This window comes from Morone saxatilis, unplaced genomic scaffold (assembly GCF_004916995.1).
Source record: "Morone saxatilis isolate NCDOM2014 unplaced genomic scaffold, NCSU_SB_2.0 Contig23, whole genome shotgun sequence".
In the NCBI taxonomy this organism is placed as follows: domain Eukaryota; kingdom Metazoa; phylum Chordata; class Actinopteri; family Moronidae; genus Morone; species Morone saxatilis.
Genome location: NW_023339796.1, coordinates 12119194 through 12134284, shown reverse-complemented (window position 1 = coordinate 12134284; position 15091 = coordinate 12119194). Strand labels below are relative to the sequence as shown.

The 15091-nt window shown below is 42.2% G+C and overlaps 1 protein-coding gene across 4 annotated transcripts in view; it reads right to left on the bottom strand.

Annotated features, from left to right (window-relative positions):
• Positions 1 to 1079: 1079 nt before the first annotated feature.
• Positions 1080 to 15091, bottom strand: part of gigyf2 (GRB10 interacting GYF protein 2) — a 15699-nt gene continuing 1687 nt past the window's right edge. For 2 of the 4 annotated variants that reach the window (XM_035670620.1, XM_035670621.1), the window contains exons 2-29: positions 14583 to 14634; positions 14234 to 14405; positions 13978 to 14073; positions 13427 to 13535; positions 12311 to 12416; positions 12126 to 12166; positions 11997 to 12032; positions 11231 to 11407; positions 10513 to 10724; positions 10239 to 10386; positions 9349 to 9588; positions 9078 to 9250; positions 8568 to 8724; positions 8283 to 8449; positions 7345 to 7439; positions 7094 to 7222; positions 6525 to 6655; positions 6322 to 6455; positions 5835 to 5975; positions 5555 to 5713; positions 5214 to 5465; positions 5009 to 5131; positions 4606 to 4842; positions 3902 to 4104; positions 3601 to 3752; positions 3300 to 3493; positions 2107 to 2251; positions 1080 to 1996 (exon numbers count right to left, since the gene is read on the bottom strand). In XM_035670620.1, coding sequence (XP_035526513.1) covers positions 1929 to 1996; positions 2107 to 2251; positions 3300 to 3493; positions 3601 to 3752; positions 3902 to 4104; positions 4606 to 4842; positions 5009 to 5131; positions 5214 to 5465; positions 5555 to 5713; positions 5835 to 5975; positions 6322 to 6455; positions 6525 to 6655; positions 7094 to 7222; positions 7345 to 7439; positions 8283 to 8449; positions 8568 to 8724; positions 9078 to 9250; positions 9349 to 9588; positions 10239 to 10386; positions 10513 to 10724; positions 11231 to 11407; positions 11997 to 12032; positions 12126 to 12166; positions 12311 to 12416; positions 13427 to 13535; positions 13978 to 14073; positions 14234 to 14405; positions 14583 to 14620 — 4035 coding nt within the window. In that variant the 5' untranslated portion in view covers positions 14621 to 14634 and the 3' untranslated portion in view covers positions 1080 to 1928. The remainder of the gene's footprint in view (positions 1997 to 2106; positions 2252 to 3299; positions 3494 to 3600; positions 3753 to 3901; positions 4105 to 4605; positions 4843 to 5008; positions 5132 to 5213; positions 5466 to 5554; positions 5714 to 5834; positions 5976 to 6321; positions 6456 to 6524; positions 6656 to 7093; positions 7223 to 7344; positions 7440 to 8282; positions 8450 to 8567; positions 8725 to 9077; positions 9251 to 9348; positions 9589 to 10238; positions 10387 to 10512; positions 10725 to 11230; positions 11408 to 11996; positions 12033 to 12125; positions 12167 to 12310; positions 12417 to 13426; positions 13536 to 13977; positions 14074 to 14233; positions 14406 to 14582; positions 14635 to 15091) is intronic. The other 2 variants (XM_035670623.1, XM_035670622.1) reach the window with 2 other exon arrangements.

The window sequence follows — 15091 nt, the reverse complement described above, 5'->3', positions numbered from 1 at the left end:
TCCAGCAGTTCACTTATTGCACTCCTTTTGGGGGATTTCCAAGAACTTGTAGGTGCTGAGCGCTGAATTTAAGTACCCTGTGTCAGCCCGTCTAAGATTTTTGGGTTCTACATTTCCTTAATGCAACTGGCCTGAAAATCAGACTGAAATAAAAGTTTCACTTCATCCATTCACCCTGACCATTATTTTCATTTCATGTTTTCATTATAATAAAAGCAATATTTGCCTAAATGAAAGTACAAAGTAACATCAAATTCACATATTCAAATAAAGTACCCCATAAATGTACTTAAGTACAGTAACTGAGTTAAAGTACTGCACACTTTATTATTTTGTTGCTCTGAGAATCAAGTCAAGAGTGTTGTGTGAGCCCGTAGCCTGAGACAATAAGGGTTTGGGTTGGTGCTATGGGGCATTTTGCCAAACTCATTTTTCTTCTTACCCGGTTATTTTGGGAAGTCCTAACAGATTTCACTGCTGGTAGTTAAGAGTTTGGTTTCAGTATGATGACAATCAATGTGTGTGCCTAGAAATATATCGTCATTATTCATGTGATAGAATTGGTGACTTTCGTTTCCTCTTTGTGAATTTGAAAACTCCTATTTGGTCAAATATGCACTACAACCAAGCCGTGAGAGGATGAGCTTTACTTCCTGAAAAATACCGTTAAGAGCTTAACATTTGTTTCCCCACTGTGGAGAGCAGTCTGACATTCTGTGGGAAAATGCATTTTGTCTGCTTGGCAGAAACTATGAATTCAAAAAATAAGCATCATATATGTACCAGGTTTAACAGGGAAAAAAGCATGTGATATGATTACTCATTCGCAATTTTCTATCTAAATTCTTAGCATAGCGGGATTTAAAATGTTCCTTAGTTCATTAACATTATAAATGCAGATACCTGGCTTCCCTCTCGTGTTCTCTTTAATAAGCAGCAAAGATTAATTTTCATTTGTCATTTAGAGCTCTTAATAGGATCTCTGTAAAATGGGATTGATTGCAGTGTGACCGGGTGAATGCGGGTGGATCAAATGAATTCTGCACATTTGTGGTTTTTCTGAATAGTTCAGACACAGGTGTGAACAGCCCACACATCAGACTGTTTTATTATTTCATACTGCAATAAAAAAGTATGACTCCAGCAGATCATTTTCATATATTATAATACAGATGCAGAGAATTGAAAGTTTATTCTTTAAACAGCCTAGTATTTTACAAGAAATAGATAACTACTTGGAACTTTTGAACATGTCCTTAAAACAGGACATAAGTGGGCACGAATCCTTGGGCTCTACTTTGCCGTCATTATCCATGAACACCCAGCAGAAAACAGGGAGGGAAAAGAGAAGGTGGGGTTCGGGGATTAAAGTGTGAGGGGAAAACTTTCAATAAATAAAACAAAAACAATGGATATAATCTTTCTAACCTTTCCCATAATACTCCAACCAACCCATCCACATATCCCCACTTAAAAAAAAAAAAATCCCATACCACAGAGGCCAAATTTGAAATTTGTCGTCACTGAATTTCTACAACAGGACATGATTCAGGACCGAGCAGCCGATACCCAACGGACATCAACGCCCCTGCAGACTTTCTCCAGAAACTCAGTTTATCTGGTGATTGCTCTCCTGGCTGGTCGGTTTTTTCACTGGCCAGTTTGCTCCAGTCCATTTTTCTCTGGAGGGTTTTCATCAGATTATAGGTCCACAAGCAACAGGAACAATACACCCCGCCTCAGAGATCACTGCTTGTTCACAATTAGGAATTTATGAGGGATTACCAGAGTACGTCTGATAAATGGGAAACTGAAAATAAAAAGGTGAAAGTTGTGGAAGCAGTCGAGGGGCCGTGGCAGGGGTTTGGGTAAAACAGCTGCTGTTCAAATAGGATACAGTCAATGGGGGTTTGCTTGGCTGAAGTCCCTTAAAAGTCTTCCAAAGTCTCAATCTCTCCCATATTCAATCTCTCAGATGACGCATTCACAGAAAAACCTGAAAATGTTAAAAGAAGAAAGACACAATCAGCAGATGTGACATAAAAAGAAAGCAGTGACACATCGTTGCAGACTGTTCTGATTCAGCAGGTGGATGTTTGCTCTCACCTAGAAGGCTGGGGTCTGCGCGGACCATCTTCTGCTTCTTTTTCTTCTTCCCTGAGGTGACGGTCTCAAAGCGCTGCTGCTGCTGACCACTCGTATGGTTGGACTGGTAGAGTGACGAAGATCCTGTTCCACCCCAAACAGATTCCTGGGCAATATAGAAAGGTGGATTTAAAAGTTGTTCTGTTAAGTTGTGGTCTTTCACTCAATATGGTCCCAGTAAATACCAATTTCATTACCACTACCAATTCAAATCATTATAAAACAATCATAATGAGATGCAGAAGGGGACTATTTACATTTTGTCTTTTCAAGATTGCACGGACTGAGCCACGTTTATCATTATTCAAAGTTATGTGGATATTAATTTTCTGGTATTGATGACAAAACATAGTACCAGATATTGTCACCAACAACCGAATTAGATGCGTCTTTACACAGAATTTATAGGAACCATTACTGGCAATTATTCTGCTCTCTGCTTTGATTTATTTTCCTCAAATCAAATATTTTGTTGTGCACTGTAGCGGTCTCAAGTCAGTGAGAAGATTGAAAGATAATGCTGCCTTCAGTGCTCACAGTAGGTGTGGGCAATATGGGTACAATCCTCCATAACAGGATGTGTGATATACATGTTGCAAACATTTAAAAGTCTGCTCAGTGATGGAGGACTGCCCACATTGGCCTGAATCTCTGTCAGCAGAAACATGTACATTATCTCATGGTATATATCATCATATTGCCCAAAACAGACACCAGAGTCAAGAGTACGTCAATTTAACAAGACAGATCTGTTTCGCAAGAGGATCACATGGACAGATTTGGCTCTTTGTTCCCATAAGGAAACAAGGAATAAGCAGTGCAATTACACATTTGGGGCTGATCCAAAGGGGTGACGCAAGAAAGAGTCACAGAAGAAATGTAAATAAGTGGTTATGGATGGAGTATGACGGCACTGGCTATGTCAGATGACTTGCTCTGATTGGTCTGAACCTGCCAGGCAGAAATGCGTGAGTGAGTGAAAACTATTTTGGGGCAGCGAAAAACGACAGATGTCTCTATTTTAGATCAGATTATAAAGACTCGCGTGGCTTTTGTGAGGCAAAATGGGACCAAAACATTTGGTACCCATATGCTGAGCCTTTATCTCGCTGGTACCACTTCAGTCTCGCTGGTACCACTTCAGTCTCGCTCACCTGCTGCTGCTTGAGGGCTTGCTGTTGGATCTGCGGTGCCGGTTTCTGTTGGTTAGCGTTCTGTTTGGCACGACGTTCCAGGAACTGCTTGGCAAAGTCCTTGGCCTCGGGAGTGTCCCCCAGATAGGCCCTGACATAGTCGTGCACCTCGTATGGAGAGTCCACTTCTTTCAAGAAGGATGCAAACGTTGGAACTGGCAGGAAGACAGATGGACAATATTTTTAAAATTTGGCTTCTAGAAATAGTCCATCAATAGTGGTGGGCGGAGTGTCTTTGCCAAACATATTTTTAAAGTCTTACCATCCAGATTGTTGGCTGTGTTGAGGGTGTGCAGAGTTTGCTCACACCATTGCATGAAGGTGTCCTGCTGACTCTTACTAACCCCCTGAAACAACTTTAGCAGCTTCTCCTCCTCTTCTACCTTCTTATTGGGCCGCCCACTCACAGAGTTACTTTAAAAAGCGCATACAAATGCAAGAGGAAGACAAAAATAAGTTTGTAAGATGTTCGCATTACTCATATCCTTCACATGGTATGTCACGCTCTCATCGGAGGTTGTGACTAAGACGTTTTTATTTATTTAGGCATTCTTAATAAATACCTGAGGTTGGCGTTGCCTTTGTTGTTCTTCTGCGTGCTGCCTTTCTTGGGCTGGGGAGGTTGCTGGACAGCCTCTTTCACAGCCTCATCCCAGAAGCCCATGTTAGAGTTGTGGGTGTCACCCCAGATACTGCTGGAGTCTGAGCCCCAATTAGTGCAGGAGCTGGTGTTCACAGACCCCCACACTGAGTTACTCAGAGACGGCTGTGATGAGAGTGAGATACTGTTACTGACATAACACTTGTTTCTAGGGCAGCAAGTCACAATTCATTTCATAACTAATTAATCTGCCAATTACTTGTCCAATTAATCAGTTGTTTGGTCTATACAATTTTAAAACACGGTGAAAAATATTTGTCACAATTTCAGCTCAGTGTGACTATTAAAAGTGGAGTTTTTAACTAATAATTGGACAAAATATGCAAAGATATACATTTTTCTGTAATGCACGGAAGGAATACAATACAGCTCAAAAACTGAACTAGGACTAGAACTGGGGAATGTTTTTCATTTGCGCTTGCCGAATCATTTTCTGCTGTTACTGAGCTGCATTAAGCTGAAAACTGCATTAAGCAATATTTTAAATATCAACATTGAATTTCTGATGTCAAAATGTCGCTGTAGTGCTGAATCCCCTAAAGACCCACACCCAACTCTGTGGCTCTATGTAGCTCAGTTTCAGTATCGTATACACATGTCACGTACAGTTCTGGTTTGAGGGCGGATCTGTTGGGTGACAATGGGGTGTTGTTGCGGTGGCTGCTGCTCCTTTCGCTGTTTCATCTGCTGGGCTTCTTCCCTTTGAATCTCCAGCAAAGATTTGGTAATAGCTGGCTGCTTGGCCACACTACCCCAACCAGACAGCTTGGCCTGGGGCTGCTGAGCCAGCTGCATGGCCTGCTGCTGCTGTAGCTTCAGGAGCTCTTGTTGCTGACGCCGATGCTGTGGGGGTGACGGAGGGCATGAATTATTGTGCACAAAAATAATGGCATTTGGCTAAATGACAAAAATGTGTCAATGGCATTGCTTTTAAATCAAGAAAGGCACTAAAACACTGCTGGTGACAGAGCCGCCAAACACAACCAGCCTGACAAAGGGCTGTCTTTACCTCCTCACGCGCCTGTCGTTCTCTCTCCTCTTCCAGTTTCTGGATCTCAGCCAGTGACAGGGCGTTCTGAGTCTGGTTTATAGCGTTGGCCGACTGCTGGCCCCACTTTGAAGAGGATGGAAGCTGAGGAACAGGACAAGGTGTTTTGTCAACTTTAAATACCTTTTGTACCGTCTCTTTTTGCAGACTAATCCTATACCCTTACCTTCATCTGTGCAAACTGCTGCTGCTGCTGTTGTTGTTGTTGAAGTCTCCTGAGGGCCTCTTGTTGCTGCTGCCTCTGTCTCTGCAACTCCTGCTGTCTTTGAGCCTCCTGCTCTCTCCTCTTCTGCTCCTCCTCCTGCTGTTGTGCCAGAGCAGCTGCCGCTGCAGCAGCAGCTGCCTCTTCCTCCGCTCGCTTCTCCTCCTCACGCCTCCTCAATACTTCAAGTTCCTCCTGCTTTCTGCGCTCCTCTTCCTGGTGAGGTAGAAAACACTGCAATTTAGGGAGACATTTCTGAAGTTTAGACAGGGGGTAAAGTGTATAACATGTTTACATTAGCTAACCTGTTTGCGTAGGAACTCTTCCCGTTTCTTTCTCTCCTCCTCTTCCCTTCGTCTCTCCTCTAATCTACGAAGGGCCTCCTCTTGTGCCAGTCGCTCCTCTTCCTCTTTTTGCCTGCGCTGTGCCTCTTCTTGCTCCCGTTGTCGTCTTAATGCCTCCTCCTAAAAAGAGTTACAACAGTGGGTCACTCTCAAGGCCATCAGAGAAAAGTGGCTCAGTAAAGAAAAGCAGTAGCTCAAAAAGCTCTAAGTGCCTCAGATGGATATTGTTCAAATGCTCCACCTGTTTTTGCCGTGCCAGCTCCTCTTCTTCTAAGCGTTTGCGTTCCTCCTCCTGTCGAGCCCTCAGGGCCTCCTCCAGCCGTTTCCTCTCCTCTTCCTCCCTTTTGGCTCTCATTTCTGCCTCACGCCTCTCCAGCTCCAACTGTTGGATGATAAAATAAAAATACACTCATGGTATTATCCACAGAGATGTGAGAGAGAAGAGTATTTCAGACTAATGATACAATCCTGTTCAAAAGTTTGGAACTGCCTGCCACAAAAGCTTCAAGAATACAGACGGCTGACAGGACTACTCTATATTTTTGAATGGTCTTTCATTTGTTTTGGTTGTAAAGAGTCCTCTTTACAAATAGATGTTATTTTGTATGAAGGGTTCGCACAAAATGTAATGTAAGAAATGAGCTTCAAAATCTGTGCAGATTTAAAGAGGAACAGGTTCATTGTCAAGTGGGCCATGTGTGGGGGGTTTTCAGATAAACATTGTTTACCTTTGCAGACTTTGACTTCTCCAACTGTTGCATCTGCTCGATGGTTGGAGCCTGTGCCATGGAGTCTATAGGTAAATCCCACACGCTGCTGCCATCCCACGCTGTTGAGAGTGACAGAATATGATGCATTGCACCTGCTATGAAATGATAATAGACTTTCTTTTCTTTTCATGTCATTGAAAAAGAAGAAGGGAGAAACTCACTGTTTGGAGCAGCTTGTTGGAGGTTTGGTGTGCAGGAAGCCTGAGAAGACGGGTTCTGCATTTCCCACACAGAACCAGAATCTGGTACAGACAGGGAACGGGTAACGGGAGGTAGGAGGCTCTCAGATGCCCTTCAAAAACATAAGAAAATAAACTATTAGTAAATGCAAATGCAAGGTAGGACATTTAACCACTGAAGTAAAGACATATAGATGTATTTAGAGGTAGGGCAGTAAAGACATGTCTGCGCATTAGGGTTGAAATTAGTGTGTGGAACAGATAACAACAAGTATCGGGTTAAATTTGTAAAATGTATTAATAATAGAATATATATAAATAAGCAAATATAGCAACTTTTAAAAAACTTTAAAAAAAACTGATCAAAAACATTGATCTGAAGCTCAATTCTGAGGCTATCTAATTTGTTTTCTAATAAATATAGAAACTACTACTAAAAAGTATAGATAGAGATAATTTAGTTGGTTGAACAGGTACAGATACAGATAATGGTGTACTCGCTCATCCCTATTGGTGTTGTGTGTGTGTGTGTGTGTGTGTGTGTGTGTTACCTTAGCTTGAGAGCCTGGTATTGCTGTAGAAGCAGGTTGATCTGCTGTTGGTGTTGTTGCTGCTGTTGAAGAGGAGCTGAGTTAAGAGCTGCAGCTTTCTGCTGGGCCAGGGCCTGCGCATATTGCTGCCTGAATGGACAAAGACAAATGAGAGAAAATCAGGAAAAATATGTTAACATATGAATGAATCAGTGCATGATGTTTATTTCCTATATGCATTAATGTGATTTAATGACCTGAGCCTGGCGTACCTGAGGAGGTATTGATATTGGAGCTGTTGTAGTTGGTAAAGGTTGAGAGCAGTGAGTTCTTGCTGTCTCTTCAATCTCTCTTGATCACCATCCCCCTGCATTACACAGAAGACAGTCTGAATAAATCATAGCCGTCAAACAAGCAAGAGGTAGCTACAAACATATGATGCCGAGCAAAAAGGACTTCTGGGTTGAAAAAAGCAGAAGGGTTTGGACCTCAAACCCTCAAGCGGTTTGGTAACTACCAAAAGCACCACATAGAAGAATAACTTCTACACTTTAGCAGTTACAGCAGCATTAGCTAACAACTATCCATAACCTAACATATAACAATGGCTAATTTCAATGTCATTTTAGTTTAGCAGCTGTTTTCACAATGACAGAGGAGACAGACCTCTGTACTTAAAGAAATCAGACAGTGAGTGGTTATTTCCACAGACTGCTTACTGACAAAAGGGAGGAGTAGATAAAGAGTGCATCTTGGAGAGAGATAAATTTGTACCTTTTCAACATCTGGCTACAATGCGGATTTCAATCAGTCATGAATGCTTTGATTGCATTTACACTGAGATTAGATTGCTGTTCGATGCATGAAGTGACTAAGTATAAATGGGGTCATAGTGCAGGTCAGATTTACTCAAACGCCAGTAATTTAATGTCGATAGAAATTACCACACAATTCAAAATATTTTAATTTTCAAGACTTTGATGACGATCTTTAGGAAGAAGAAGAAAAAAAAAAACTACTACAAGAAAAACCTCAAGAAGAAGGGTGTTGAAACACTACGTAACTGACAGGAGGGATTCCTCCGATACATCTTAACTGTGGAATACCACACCACCTACAGGTCATGGTTAGTACTGGCAACAAGTGTGGATTACAAAGCAAAACCTTTGGACATAATGAATAAAACAGGGCACCTTTAGCAAATGCATACCTGTAGAGGTGGCGGTGCAGGGCCTGGAGCGAACGGTACCCTCCCCCATATCTTCATGATCTCTCCAAGAGGTTGAAATATTTCATCACACCCTCTTTTGACTAAGAGAGACATTGTGAAGTAACCAGCTTGGAACCACTCAGTCATCTCCTGGTTGCTGAATGGACCTGAAAGAGCGCAAAAAGAAAGCAGAGGGGATTCAGGGACTACACTAGAGCGGTTCTGAAAATAAATATACAGTATTTAAGCCACATTTTGAGCACATAAAACGTCTTCCAATCTCACCCTGTATCTCCCCTTGGGGGTCTTTGTAGAACCACTTGAGAGCGGCCTCGTGGGTGAGCGGCAGGCCTGCAGGTTTGGGCTTCTCTGAAGTCTTTGCTGTAAGTCTGTCATCATCCACCACACCATCCTGTAGGTATGCCACCATCTTTTCTGCTTCCTGCGAGAGGATGGAAACAAAGACAGAGATTTCAAAAAAGACATTACCATTGCTCATTATCTGACCCAACAAAAAAAACAGCCTGCTCTTCTTAGCTGATACGTCAACAAAATTGCTGTTGCTGGACAGAAATTGCACTACAACTTGTTTTATAGTCTTTTATTGGAAAGGAAGTATTAACCACTTACAAGGGTTCATTTGAAGAGTAGTCAAATCTCTGGTATCATAATATTTACAACCTGCTTTCATCCTTACTGGGTACAAAGATATCTGAAGATTGTTAGTCGAACTGTAGTTGAGGATAGGCCTACCATCTCCTGCCAGACTTCTATGTTAAAAGTCTACTAACTTACCTGCTCAAAGTGTTTCAGTCCCTCATCTTCATCTGTGTCATGTGGCACAGTGGTGGGCCTGCCAATAGGTGCCAATATATTTGAAGGGAAGGGCAAAGGATTGTTCATCACCACAGGAACCTCAATGGGCTTTTGCTGCGGTAGCGGGACGGTGGGTGAGGGAGCAGATACTTCTGCACAGAAAAAGCAGGTATTAAGAGGTTTTCCATGTAGGTGAAGCCAAATGGAAAAACAGTCCTATTTACAGTATAACTGAGGACCCAAATCCCACCTGCAAGAGTGGTAGAAATGTGAGTCATGGGTAGGGACTCAAGCATGCTGTTAGACATAGAGATGTGCAGGGGGACTTTGCAGGGCTCTGGCGGGAGCTCCAGGGGTGGCTGCCTTTCAGCTGGCCTCTCAGACTCTTCTGTTCTACTGGGCTGGCTCTGGGACAGAGACTGTGCTGGAGCCTGGCTCTCTGAGACTGGGGGAGCAACAGGTGGAGCCTCATCTGATGCTCTTGCAAACTCTAAAATAAAAAACAAATGGTTAAGACACATCCGCAAATAAGGAGTAAAAGTTTTCATTGATGTTTCAGTAACTGATAATGAACATTTTAACTTTTTTTAGGTCATACTTGCATCACTTGGCTTAACAGTCACGACCTGTCAAGTAATCTACTGTATCTTTTTGTGTCCATAAATACAAAAAGTGAAAGTAAAATGTTTCACAAAAGTGAATTGTGAGCACTGCTTACACGCAGATTGCAAATGGAGCCAGCATCTCTTTCACAAACAATCCTTCACTTACTTTGCAAATACTACAGTCCACTTGCATGATCAGGCATGCAAGACAAGTACAGTGTTTCTTTTGATTAATTAAATGTGTCAAAAGTAACATGAGAGGGAATTTTCTTATATAGCAAGTCACAGCTTGCATATTGGAAAACCAGTATCAGTAAGCTTACAGTGGTGCTTTTCTGGAGATTCATTTGAAGTTATGACCATGGTGTAGAAAGAGGCTGAGGGAAATTCAAACTAGGGAGAAGGTAGAACTCCAAATCTAGCACATTGCTCATTTGACTTCATATCCATGCTTGTCAAACATTATTAAAAGATTTAAAAAAAAAAAATGCATTTAAAAAAATAAATCAGAGTACAAACTATCAAAGTGACTGACCTTTTCGTTCCAACTCTCTCTTGGCCTCTGTTTCTGTTTCTTTGGTCTCCTTAGGATGACTGTCCTCCTCCTCCAGGCCCTCTTCACACTCCTCCAAAGGTTTGAAGTCGAGCTCCGCCTCCTCCAGGATCGGCTCCTTGGAAGCTTTCTGAATACACAACAAAGACCACAATTACAGTCACACTCATAAATACATGGCACATCAATGCTTAATTTAAAAGCCTTTGTAATTCACTGATTTATTCAAAACTCTTTCTAGGTGTCTGCATCTTACCTTGAGTGAGAGAAAGGCCCCTGATGAGTCGAAGGTGCCCGCCTCCTCGTCTGCGTCCTCCAGACACCATTCTGGCAGGCTGTCCCTCTCGTCCTCCAGGCTACCGCTGCCTGAACGTGGCCTCCTGTAGCCACGCTCGTCTTCTCTTGCATCAAATGGGAAACGGCGACGCTGGTCTGGGTGTTCCCGCCACCCTGCTGACCGAGGGCCGTCTGCGTAAAATAGGAAAATAGTTATCTTTGTACAACAGACCTTCGGATCTACGTTAGCCTCATCAAGATGGAGAGAAAACTTTTTTGGGCACCAGCGCTACTGAACAAATTCAACATACAATAACAGCATGAATTTTTGATGTGAAGTTCAAAAGCACAGGGAAGTGAAGAAAGGAGACATCAGTGCACCATTTAAAATGTCCCTCTTACATAACGTGTGCCTTTAAATGGTACCTGTGTATATAATATCATTGTGAAGAGGTCGGGAGGGGAGCTGGAGAACCCCTTGAAAACCCCTCAATTCAAGCTGGTTGTATGGTAATGTTTTCCTGTGCGCTACAATGAAATAACTGACCACACAACCGTTTACACGCTGTAACACGCTGTAACACACAAATGTACCTCATTATGAAACAGGCCACGAAACAATGAACCTGGCAGAACACCACAAATACATTTATCAAAGATAATTTATCAAAGATAAATGTGGTCAGTGCAGTGCCCACCTGGGCTCGCGGGGCACCACCGGTCTCCATCCCGTCGAGAACCCGCCAGGCGCCAGCCCCCCTCATCATCCTCACCATTCTGATCATCACGAGAAGAACGCCAGTTCTCACTCTCTGCACGCGTGAATTCATGCTTCCTCGGTAGGGCTGTTCCAACATCCTCATAGTTGCCTCGAACTGTAAAGAGTAGTGGGTAAGGGTATAGTCAAAGGTCAAGCTATCATCATCATTGTTTTGATAGCTCACTCAATGCTGTCAATCAAATGAAAATCTATCTTTTTATCTGTGTCATTTAAGGCCTGTTTAGACCTAGAATCAATGTCAGATCACAAGTGGACAGCTGTAAGTACAGGTGTGAATGCACTCCAGATGCACGGAGATTAATTCCCTCAGACCACATTCGGAGGTTATCTGGGCCACATGTGACCACATTCCTTTAGTAGTGTGTGTAATGTGTCCTGGACCTCATTGGAGGAAGGCCTATATATAAACATGAAACACGCTGTCTGGTTTCTATTTGGTTCACTGGAATGCAACTAAATAAGTTTTTGCTCTCTTACTTGCAAAGATAAGCAGCAGATGTTTGTGAACACACCGTTTGAGATGCATCCTAATGCCAGGTGCGAACTGACGTACTATGCTGTCCACTTGTAACTGTATCACCTAAATGCACATTAATGCCAGGTCTGAACATGGCCTACTAAAGAAATCTGAACTTTCTATAAGCAAATTATTATCAATCAACTTCTACAAAAGGCACACTTACTGTGATTCATCTGAAAATGTCCTGGAGCAGCTTCGACTAGATTGACAGAGAGCAACAAGTAGATAAGCCAGTGCATTTGCCAAAAAGTACATCATGTATTGATTATTTGAGCAACAAACTAACACCAACCTGGGTCTTTTCGACCTGGCTTTTCAAACCTTCTATCTCCCCTGGTGAGATAACAAAACCACACATTATATAACATAGCAAAAAGATTAAGTTTAATTGTCGTCTAGCAAAAACTCACACTGAACATCTGTACATGGTCAAAACAGGGGAAGAGTTTACAAAAAATAAAACAGGTATTTCAATACCTTTCCTCCCAGCTTTGGGAGCGATGCATCTCCCTCCCTCCACGACCAAAACCTTCCACATCATCAAAACTTCTTTGGTAAAACCCTCCATCTCCTCTTCCCCGGCCTGAAAACAATCACAGGTGACATGAACTAAACTAGTTGCTGATGACTGTGGGCAACTGCAAAGCATTTAAGGTATTTAACATTGTGATCAGAGGACAAAATGTGGTTTGAACATCAGCGGAGGGTTGCACAGAACATTAGAGATTTTCCACAGCAGATGATCAAAAAGTCTATACCAATCTTCTGTTAGTCACGGGTGCTCAGGTGAATTAACTGGATGAATTTTAAATAGTTTATATATTCTTTATCAAACACGTAACTGAACTACCATCATCTATTCCACAAATCTGCTGAATCATGGTGCTGTACTTTTCCTTTTCATCCAAAAGATGTCAAATAATCCAGCTCTTCTGGTTTTTAATTAATCTGTCTTCACTATGATTCATACACAATATCTCCTAACAGTGACGCCAACATCTGATTTGTGTACCTACAACTTCCTGTAATAAAACCCTCTGTGACATGGCTTCTCAATCAACCTTCAATATAGGTGGGTCAGAAAAAGTTCACATGCAGTTCATTTGACGCACACAGAAGCCAGAAGCTACATACTAAACTTGTTCAAACACACTTACCTACAGTAACACACGCACTTTAAACATCGTAAAATACAGTACGCAGATTTAACTGACTGGAGGATGTGTATGGCTGTCCTGAGTGTGTGTGCTACTAGCATACCAATTTTAAACAGGGTTTTCCATGTTTGAAGTATCAGTAAGTGCAGGCAGCTGGGAAAGAGTATGCTGAGTAAGCACAACACCTACAGAGTACTAATATAACCCCATCTTGTCTCAAGCTGTGGCCAAATTAGTGGGACTCTTCAAAAGGCATCTTAACTGTCTGCAGTTGTTAAGACTTTGAAAACCTCACAGACAGAATAGCTAATCAGCTAAAATGAAGGCTCATTTAAAAAGTGAAACCTACCACTGTGGTGAACTCCCTCTGCAGCTATTTACCCTTGAAATGAGAAAAGAAACACGACATTCCTGTATGATCTTGGTAAATTCTTACCTCTACCCCTTGAGGTACTTCGGCCTCTTGGTGCCCCTACTATCGGCCCGCCTCCTCGCCCTGTCAGCCGAAGTACAGCTGCACTGTTTACAGACATGGAAAAATTTCTCTGCAAATACAAACAAGGGGAGGGTAGAAAGGAGGGGGGGTGAACAGCAGCCTCTCAGCTTTCTTCTTTGCACTGACTGTGTATTTGGTAGCCTAATTAACAAGAATACTGTACATATTCCAAGACAATCACAATAAAAAGAAAAATGGCCTGAGGTAAATGTGACATATTATATTTTATATTTTTTATTGCCTTTAATTGATAGTGACAGCTGAAGGGAGACATGAAAGAGGAGAGCGGGGATGACACACAGCATAGGGCCACAGGTTGGAGACAAACCTAGGACTCAGCTTTGGTACGTGGAGTGCCAGCTCTAGCAGGTGAGCTTCCAGCGCACACCAATGTGACAGTTATATTAATCTGCCTGATAATTCAGAACCAGTTTCTGATCTTACCATTTCTCACCAAGACAAAGACCTGATATTACGACAAGTATTCCTACCTGTTCCTCCTCTGTAAAAGACACGAGTGCCAGAGGCGGCAAGGGCTCCTCTTGCAATATGGGCAGGAACTCCTTATCGTGTAGATCTATAGGGATCTGGAGGAGAGAAATAAACAATCACATACGGCATTTAAAAGAATCACAGCAAATAACAAAAAGGAGTAAATCTAATCTCGGCAGTAATATAATTTGCATGCAAATCACCGCGACTGCATTGCATCAAAAGAGAAGATACAGACAGTATATGCCTACCCACCTTGTTATCCTTTACATAAAGTGCTAACATTTCTTCTCTCCCGTAGCGATAGTCTGCAAGTTTATACTTTGGCAATGCAGGTGAGAGGGGTGGAGAGGCAACCGCACAGCCGCTTCCACCACCGCCGCCGCCGCCGCTGCTGCTGCTACCACCTCCAGACAGGGCACGGAGCCTGCGGAGAGACAAAGGGTAGTAAGAGCAGAGGGGACAGAAGAAGGGGAGACAACACTGAAGCTGAGATAGCATTTGGCATGTCACGTGGAAAAGCTGCATTGGGAAAACCAGTTTCACAACCAACCAACTAATCATCTCCCTCAGACTAATCATTTAGTCATTCCAGTTCATTTACCATTCTGGTCCAAAGTTAAGTGTCTGGGTTTCGGCCATTCTTCTTAGAAGTTCTACAAACATGAGAAAGGAGGAGAAGGATTATTACCAGTTAGTATACTGTTATTGTATAATCGTACTGCTGTTGGAAAAACAAATTAAAAGCAAGAAAATAAAAGCATGAATCACCACTGTGCTGTAGTTTTTTTTACTGATGTTGCACAGAAAAGAAGAATCCTAAATACTTATGTAGCCCATTTTGCTTTAGCATTTATTAATAGTTCATTTGTCTGATTTTAGTTTTGTTCATACACTAGTGAAGCCATAGTTGAGTGCATTAATTGAACCTCTTCAAAAATATTTTTGGCAGTTTTCATTAAGTAAAATTAGGCTATTGCAATCACCATATGTTGCACGAACAAACACTTAAATTGCAGCGCTGCCCGGCTCCAGATTGAGCATTTGTCTATTCAGCGAGTTGATTCATTATTATATGTCGAAATCAGGATAACTTCAATTCAATAAATTCCC